Here is a 9,859-nt window from a genome sequence, read left to right as displayed (position 1 = left end):
GTAGGGTTTCCAAGTCCGCGACGCCTTCGTTTGGGGCGACGTGGACGCCGAGTCTTCACTAAGGGAAATGTCTGCGAGGGCAGAGCGCGGTAAACTGGTTTGAGCTGCTTCGAGGGAGAAAGTTATAAACCGTCACTCCTTCCCAGCGATCCGCCCGAGAGAAGCGGCGGCACGGTTTCCTGGACCCTGCGGGGGCCTCAGCTCCAGCTCATCCTTCCCTGCAGCCTGATGGAGCTAGAGACCCAGACCATCGCCAGGAGGAGGAAGGAGGGCCCGACCTCGGCCCTGGCGACAGAGCTGGGTAGGCCTCCGTGGGATCTTGAGGACACGCTGTCTAAAGCCAAGGTGAGCAAAGGCGAGCCCCAGCAGGCGGCCCGAAGTCGTTTATGGCTCAGAGTCACTTGTCCCAGCCACTTGTAAGGTCCCTGCAAAAGGATCAGGGCTCACTCACTGACTGCACTGAACCCTGTTCTCTGATCTGTAAAATAGTGAGAACTTAGTAGCCGGGCGGTGGTGGCGCACGCCTTTAGTCCCAGCACTCGGGAGGCAGAGATAGGCACGGATTTCTGTGAGTTCGAGGCCAGCTTGGTCTACAGAACGAGTTCCATGACAGCTGGGGCAGTTACACAGAGAGAACCCTGTCTCAAAAAACAACAACAACAACAACAACAACAACAACAAAGCCCCCAAAACTGACTTAATGTCAGGTACACAGAATATTTATTAAGGTCTGTGTAACGGGAAATAGTCTAGGAATATCCTTGTACATCTAAACAGAATTCTCTGCTTCCAAACAATTTGCATTCCTATTGAGCAGAAGTAAAGCTGATGACAGAAGTTGATAGTCTTCTCTTGGAGTTTTGTATATGACTTTTTGATTAGTCCCATTGTTGGTGATATTAACCTTGATTACTTAAGATAGTAAGATGGTGGCTACCAAGCTGTCTAACTCTCTTTGTAATTTTGTAGAGGACTCTTTTTCACCACTTCAATTTATCTGTATGAACTCACAGGGAATCTGTTTTGCTCCTTAAGCTATCATCTGTTCATTTATTTTTCGGTGCTGGGTATTGAATCTAGAACCTTGAGCACCATAGACAAGTACTCTACACTTGAAACACTCTCTCTCTCTCTCTCTCTCTCTCTCTCTCTCTCTCTCTCTCTCTCTCTCTCTCACAAACACACCTGCACCTTTTTTTGATTCTGTTTCACTAAGTTATGAAGTTCGGCCTTCAATTTGCTCTGTGGCCCAGTAGGTCTTGAACATATGATTCTCCTGCCTCCTCAGTAACTGAGATTACAGTCCTATACTACCAGACTTTACTATTTACTCTTTTAATTATTATTTTATGCTATTGGTATTTTGCCTATATGCATGTCTGGGTACTATGTAGATGCCTGATGATGCCCGAGGAAGCCAGCAGAGGATGTTGAATCGCCTGAAACGAGTTGTAACTGGTTGTGAGTCACTGTATGGATGCTAGGAATTGAAGTCCTCTAGAGAAGCAGCCATTGCTCTTAAATGCTGAGACATCTCTCCCTCTGGCTATTTATTCTGATGCTCTAAATAGCCAAGATTTGATCATTAACTAGCTTTTGTGTTATGACATGGCTGTATCACTCTGAGAACGTTATTGCTTTCTGGTGAGAAGGGGCATCTGCTTTCTCTGTCCTGGGCCCCTGGAATCAGCCTCGTTCTTCTTAGTGAAGAATGACATTTGTAAATTTAAAATGGGGGTATTATAGATGGCTTTATTCTACTAGGATGTCAGTAGTCCCAAAAGATCATGTTAATGGGTATGCCTGTGTATTTGTAAGTATATACAAACATGCATTTACATCTAGTTTCCTGAATTCACAATAAATGTGTGCTTTCCAATCAATTTCTTTCTAGTCAGAGGTCTTTGTAGTTATTCCTTTTTTATATCTGCAGCTTCCTTTCCTGATAGAACTACAACTCCTATTATCTCCAATGATTAATCTTTAATCACTGTCACCACCTCTTGTTCCCACATCTTTGCCCTGCTCAGATCCAGATCAAATACATTTGAAGAGCCCTCATTATTGTAACAGGCTCTGGCAGCATCCCTGTTACATAGACACTTACCCTGTTCAGGCTCTAAATCCTGTACTAAGCGACTACCACACTTTCAGCGTACCGTATCTCCTAACATCCACTGCCAGGCCAAAGTGTATTCCCCTTCACAATAATGGATTGCCTCAGGCTGTTCAGGTACTGTCCTATGAGGATGTACTAGGCTTCTGTTCATAGTTCTGATCTATCTTTCTCATGAGACATCCTTCTTACTCTACTTAGGATCTTAGTATCCAATGCCTAGGAACAATGATTGTTTATTACCATATAGACCTCTATCTTGCTCAATCTTTATCAGTTTCATACAGTTTGGCTTAAAAGATAAGTCAGAATTAGCAATATTTATAAAGAAGTAAAATATGTATGGACATTTTAATGGGAAATTTATCCTGAGGAAATAAGTAGATAGATGAATAGTGATGTCAATAATAAGAATGTTCATCCTAATATTTGTATTTTTAAAAAATATTTCACCAGCCAGGCAGTGGTGGTGCACGCCTTTAATCCCAGCACTCAGGAGGGAGAGGCAGGTAGATCTCTGAGTTCAAGGTCAGCCTGGTCTACAGAGCAGAGTTCCAGGGCAGCCAGGACTATACTGAGAAAACCTGTCTTGAAAAAACAAAAAAAAAAAAAAAAGTTTCACCAAGAAAGAATTTTTAGTATAAAATGTTTATTATACATTTTAAAATGTATTTCTCCTGAACCATTTTCACATGTTAAAATTGGTATTCTATAACTGATAGGGAGAAATACAGATTAGGGTGGGGATGGTTACAAAGCAAAAATGGATGTTTGTAAAGTCCCTTAGGGAAGTGTAGTACAGAGATGAAAGAGCTTGGTCTTTAGAGTTTGCATTCCAGTTGTGGTTCTATAAGCTATTACTTCTTCATTTCTTTGTTGTAAAATGGAAACGATGGTACTCCTCACTTAAAAGTATAAGAATTAAATAAGTTATTACAAATAAATTTCTCAAAACTTTGGCTAGGGGCTGGTGATGTGGCTGAATAGTAGAGCACTTGCCTTGCATGTTCCCTGAATTCAATCCCTAGTACAGCTGCTTTAAAAAGTAGTTAATAGTAAATATTCAACATTGGCTTAAAGCCATTGTATAAATTAGGGTTTCCATTGCTGTAATAAAACACCATGATTCCATGACCAAAAGCAGCTTGGGGAGGAAAGGGTTTATTTCAGTTGCATGTCCAGATCATAATCCTTCCTTCACTAAGGGAAGGCCTGGCAGGAACTGAGAGTATAAGAACCAGGAGGCAGGAACTGATGCAGACACCAGGGAAGAGTGCTGCTTACTGGCTTGCTCCTCAGTACTTGCTCAGCCTGCCTTCTTACACTGTTGAGGACCACCTGCAGGAGGTGGGGCACCACCCACAATGAGCTGGGCCTTCTACACTGCTCTTCAATTGAGAAAATAGCCACAGCCTTACCTATAGGCCCATCCTATAAAGGCATTTTCTCAGTTAAGAGTCCTTCCTCTCAGAAGACTAGCTTGTGTCATGTTGACATAAAACTAGCCAGCACAGCTATGCAGAAATACAATAATATCTGATATTTATTAAGTACTTAAGATGTGTTGGTGGCTAGCACTGATATATTGCACCAGCAGTCTCTTATCAGATCTCTCAGTAATCTTATGATATAGAATTATAGTTACTCTACAGGTAAGGAAGCTGCGTCTTAGAATGGTTACAGAATTTGTTCAAGACATTGGAAGTCAGAACTCCTAACCATAATATTGTGCTGCTTCCCAGGAAAAAAATGAAAATAATAATTATCTCTGAGTTATATAGGTGTTTATCTATTATGTATTTATTTCACCTTTTTCTATTATCTAAGCCTTTTGTAAAAAGCAAAAACCACCTTAATAATCAGGCACAAGTTCAAAACCTTTTATATTTTTAATGGACAAATATTTAAATCTATTTATAAAATTTGGCCTATTAAACAAATAATACTAATAAATTGTCAAAACTAACTAAAGCTTTGGTTTTAGTTAGATGTACTCTTTTTGGGAAAACATTCATCATCCATTCATCATCTCCTTATAAAATAAGTACTTGACAAAGCCTTTTTAAGGGAAACAAGGAGCTTCCTTAAATTTTTCTGTAACCATAGTATAATTCTGATTCTGATAGGTTAGATGTCACTGATTTGTGATTTGGTTACCTTGTCCCCATTGTAATACTGCCACAGCTTACACTATGCAATTTTGGCTGCAGCCAAGCCATACTAGATGGCTTGACCCCAGAGTTTAAAGAAGCCTTCACTAAAACTCTGAACCAGTGGTTCTTAACCTGGGATCGAATGACCCTTTCATGGGTGTCACTTAAGACCATCTGCATATCAGATGTTTATGATTCATAACAGTAGCAAAATTACACTTATAAAGTAGCAATGAAATATTTTATAGTTGGAGGTTACCACAATGTGAGGAACCGTATTAAAGCGTCACAGCATTAAGAAGGTTGAGCACCACTGTCCTAAACCCTAGGGCAAATATACCCTTGCTCCTCTGTGTTTCTAATAGCACTGACCCCTGCAGTGTTAGAATTACCCATCCTATATTCCCTAATGGAGTAGAGTTCTTGAAAGCATGAATTGCATTGTAATCATCCACCTATTTTTAGCACACAGACATGCATAATACAAAACTGTACCAATGTTTATAAAATATTCTAATGACATCATACCACAAGTGGCTCTTGTAGACCTTTATTTTCAAGTAATTAGAACAGTCTTTGTGTTGATATGTATGTTAAAATAATCAGAAACTTGAATAATTGCCTTTTTGCCATTCATGAGCATTATGGTATGCTGTATTCTAATTTGTCATTACAGAAAACTCGATTATCTACTATTTTATTTGCTGAAAATTATGAAGTAACCCATAGACAGCTGTGTGAGTTGCTGAAGTATGCAGTTCTGGGTAAATCCACTGTTCCTAACCCCAGGTATGAGATAAACTATGCATAGACCAGAGGTTTCAAACTGGTTTGTAGCTTAATGACATTTGTTAGCCATGTAGTATATCCAGTTTTTTGTTTTGTTTTGTTTTTAATTAATAGCTGTCAATAATTATTTGGGAATTTCTGTATAAAAATCCAGATTGGTGATTTCTTCAAAAAAACTTAAAAATCTAGCAACCATCTCTGTACCACCTGGTATACTTACTTTATTCATTATTTCTGTCTGACTACTGTAGCTACTGTAGTTTGCTTCCCCTACTGTGGACTTGATAGAAATCTCATTAATTATTGTTTTATTATAAATTAATACTATCTTAATAATTCTGGTTAGTCTTTTACTTCTCTTATAGTTAAAAAAGAGATGATATTATTGTTTGAATGCTGTCAGTGATACTAATGGTTTATGAAAATTATATTTTTATGTCTGTCTTATTTAGGATTTCTATTGCTATGATGAAAACCATAACCAAAGCAACTTGGGGAGAAAAGAGTTTATACTTCCACATCAGGGTAAATCACTGAAGGAAGTCAGGATGGGAATTCAAACAGGGCAGGAACCTGGAGGCATCATGGAAGAATGCTGCTTATTAGCTTGTTCATCATGGCTTGCTCAGCCTGCTTTCTTATAAAACCCAGGACCACTAGCCCAGGGATGGCACCACCCACCATGGTCTGGGCCTTCCCCCATTGATCACTAATTAAGAAAATGCATATGGAGGATCTTATTGAGGCATTTTCTCAATTGAGGATCCCTCCTTTCAGATGACTCTAGCTTGTGTCAAGTTGACAAAAAACTGTCCAGCACAATACCCATCGAGAGATTAGTAGATGCACACATTTCCCTGAGGCAGTTGTTATAAATTGTCTAGATTTTTCAGAACCAGCTTCTTTGTCAAGAAATACTGCCATCTGGCAGGGCCTAGTGGCACATCTCAGCACTCAGTAGGCAGAGGCAGGCAGATCTTTGTGAGTTTGAGGCCAGCCTTGGCTACATAGTGAGTTCCAGGACAGCCAGGACTCTGTCTCAAAAAAACAAAAGAAAAGAAGGAAGGAAGAAAGGAAGACTGCCATTAGTCTGAAGTCAGCCTTCATTTGATGTGCTGGTTTAGGAAGGGTTACAGAATATGTTGGAGATAAACCTTTGTAAAATGAGCTCAGAGTTCTGATTTAAAATAAATGTTCAGGTGGAAGGAGAGAATCAACTGCCATAAGTTGTTCTCTAACTTCCACCCTGTCACACATAAAATAAGTATAATTAAAGTTTTAAATAAACATTAATAGGACAATGCATTTATTAATAGATACATTGCATTTCACTTGACATTTGATTTGATTATAACAAATATTTGTCACAAAGATTTTTTTTTAAGGTTTGTTATGTTCTGCCTGCATGTGTCTTTGCGGGCCAGAAGAGGGCGCCAGATCTCATTACAGGTGGTTGTGAGCCACCATGTGGTTGCTAGGAATTGAACTCAGGACCCCTGGAAGAGCAGCCAGTGCTCTTAACCTCTGAGCCATCTCTCCAGCCCTATCACAAAGATTTTTATGTGAATTCTTTGAAGTAAGGACTGTCTTCCAGTTATAGAGTCATACAGAGTCAGTGGTTGGTGAAAAGTTTTATTAGCTGTCAGTCACTCTGTTTCCTGCTTGTCTTCTGTGTGCCTGTAACTGTCTGAGAATGTCATCTTAGCTGTGTTGGTTTGATTTTTTTTCAGCAGCTGGTGCCAGCTTTTACACCAAAACAACGTGTTTAGGTGGTTTTTATTCTGAAGGGAATGAGTCAGTTACACTTCTACATGTTCTATTTGGAATTCAGATTTCTCCGAAAGACATTCAGACATGTAAGATAAAGAAATTTTGCATTAGGGGCTAAGTTAGAGCCTCCCATCCTGAAGCTAGGGCATTAGTCTGAGAATGTTTCTCAATAACCTAGTTAAACATCAGGAAGGCAGGAAGGGTATAGATAGCAGAAGTACTAAGAGTTCTGTTTAGATTAGCTTTGTCTGTGATTTTCTTTGATAATCTAGCAGAAAAGTTATTCTATAATTATAGTATATAGCTTCTAGGTTGAATCTATTTTATTTGTAATATGGAATTTTTGTAAATTGCAGAATTCACATAAAATCTGTACCTCTCTTAAATCATAATGTTGGACATGGAGGTGCATAACTGTAATTGTAACACTTGACAGGCTGAGGAAGAAGGATTTGAATCCAGCACGGGCGCAAGACCCTGTTTGAATTTGAATACAGCATGGACTATATAGCAAGATCTCATTTAAAAACAAACTAAAAGAAAAGAAACCTAAGAAAATTTTTTTAAGTTGGGTGCCATTAGAATACTATCTGGAGCTCAATAGCATCTGCCATCTAGAAAAAAGGCCATGTGCTCTTTTGTCTCAAAACCTGCTCCATTTCCCCCTGACCTACTTGTCCATATATTCGTGAAGGATTTGAGTCCATGAGCCCTAATCTACCTTGGTCTTGATTCTCTTTTGCTTCCATTTTATTGAGTACTTTTCATATGCCCAGCCCTGTATTAATCATGCTCTGTTTATTGTCTTAGTGACCACATTGTCCTGTACGAGGAATTTTGTTTTATTTTACTTTTAAGGAAGTGAGTAACTCACCAAAGTTAACTAATACATTGTAGAATTGGAATTTTAGCCTAGATAAGTAGCTAAAGCTTTCAATCTACTCACCCTCATCTGTCCTGACTACCTGATGTGCTGTCTAGTGAAATAAAGAATTTGAAGTCCCTGAAAACATTTAAGTTGTAAATTCCTCTAATGTTGACCTTTTTACAATATAGGATGAGAGGGAAAATTTCCAGGTGGTAATTTTATAGTAAATGTAGCTTCTTTTACTTCCTCACTTTCTTCCATGTTAAGGAAGCAGTTCTTATTTTGTAGTACAAATAGTTAAAGCCTAGACTTCTATGAAGGTCTGAACCAACAATGAGAGTCTAGACCTTTAAGAGTATTTTGTCTGTTTTGAAGCATTCTTAAAAAGACTTAATATATTTTTTAGAAACTCAGCTTGCCTCCTCCAACATCTAATTGTCTATTTGATATCATTGGGCTACAAAAGAAGAAATCAGCTAGAGGTTTCCTAGGACTATTGGAGGTATGACTTTAATTCTTGTTTGATATTTGTAAAAAGATGTCATGGGTGTGGTAAAGTTTACTCGTGTAAGGGACAATAACAACAACAAAATCTTCAATTCTGATTAACTTAAACAAAAAAGTGTCTTTATCTTTTTTTTTTTTTAAAGAAAGAATTTTAAAGTGGGCAAGTGCCCAAAGAGGTTACACACCAGGAACCATTGGTTCATGCTTCAGAAACTGATTAACTTGGGTAGCTAAGGATATTTGGATATCATTAATGTTGAAACTCATAATTACTGTGAACAAATTGTTTTCGGCAATCACTAGGTCTTTGTACCTACTAGGATATAGGTGGAAAGGAAGAACTTAGCTTTGACTAATGAAAGGGACATGGATATTATTCACATTGAAGAATAGATGGGAAATTTAATTGGTCCTACTTTTAGTACTATAGCTGTGACCTATAGGTACAGTAGTTAGAGCTTAAAGATACATAACCATGACAGCAGTGTTGTTCAGACCTGGCTACATCCTGTGACTAACTTACAGTTAACATTTATTTAGAAAGAATATGGGTTGTAGAATAAGAATTATCAAAGTTCAGACACAGTAAAAGTAAATATTGTCCAATAGTACTTCTTTGTGTTCAGAAATAATAGTTAAGCAACTGTATAATTGCACTGAGGCGACATAAAAAGGTAGGACTAACAGGCTGTTCCCTCCTACCTCCTTTAGAACTGTGTTTTCTAGTTTCCTTCGTCTTGGTGTTATCTTCTAATTTTGCTACATTCCCATTGTTCTCCTCCCAGTAGATGCCTATATCATATCTGCAGCTGTATTTGATTTAGCATGCATTGTTATTTAAATATCTCTGAGTCCATCATAGAGTATCATTTTAAGATCTGAGGTTCAGACAAAGGTCTTGAGTGGACAAGGCTGAAAGATACAGCTTATTGTGGATGCTGAGGGGAAGGAGGTAGTAGTGAAAGAAGCCAGGGATGCCACTTATGACTGTCTGGCAGGCTTTGAGTTGGAGTAGTGATTTTATTCTGTAGGAGTTAAGGAGCTAGAGGGGTTATGGTTATTGCTCTGTTCTCTTAAGATTTTATTTCCTTTTTCCATCCTAAGTATATCCAAGTCCCCAAGGCATAGTCCATAGATCTCTCATCTTCCTTTAGTCTTTCCTTTGGAGTTTTCATCTATGTTTTCAAGTTTACTGTCTGTTTTCTATAGATGACTCCTGTGTCTTCATCTCTAGATTTGATGTCCTAGATTACAGTCTTTCATTGTAGCAGTTGCCTCCTGGACATTGTTTCTTGACTAGTCAACTTTCTTCTCAGTTACATCATAGCTAGAAACATCTTATCTCATCCATAAATAATAGGCTTCCATCTTCAATTTCCGTGTTAGTACATTTTTTTCCTCTTTAGTCACCAGTCTTGAATTTTAGATTTCCTTTTATTTTGCTTCCCTGTCCCCATTCTGCGTGGCTCATTCCTTTTACTCTTATAAATCTCTATTCAGATACCACTTTATCAGAAAGACCATCCCTAACATATAAACATGACAATGGCCATTTTCCTTGTCCAGTAATCCCTCTTCCTCCTCTCCTTTTACCTGTAGTTCTTATCCCTACTTGATATATTAAATATTTATTTTTATTTATGTTTATAAATAAAC

The 9,859-nt window shown here is 38.2% G+C and overlaps 1 protein-coding gene across 1 annotated transcript in view; it reads left to right on the top strand.

Moving 5' to 3' along the window:
• Rexo5 (RNA exonuclease 5) overlaps positions 1-9,859 on the top strand; it is a 49,014-nt gene that overhangs the window by 385 nt on the left and 38,770 nt on the right. The window contains 5 exon segments of the mRNA XM_059267987.1: positions 147-345; positions 4,946-5,058; positions 6,792-6,825; positions 6,828-6,914; positions 8,103-8,198. Of these exon segments, the coding sequence (XP_059123970.1) occupies positions 229-345; positions 4,946-5,058; positions 6,792-6,825; positions 6,828-6,914; positions 8,103-8,198 (447 nt within the window). The 5' untranslated portion in view covers positions 147-228.

Source organism: Peromyscus eremicus, chromosome 1, assembly GCF_949786415.1.
Source record: "Peromyscus eremicus chromosome 1, PerEre_H2_v1, whole genome shotgun sequence".
NCBI classification, from domain to species: domain Eukaryota; kingdom Metazoa; phylum Chordata; class Mammalia; order Rodentia; family Cricetidae; genus Peromyscus; species Peromyscus eremicus.
The sequence above is the reverse complement of the archived record's forward strand: the minus strand, read 5'-3'. Positions and strand labels throughout refer to the sequence as shown.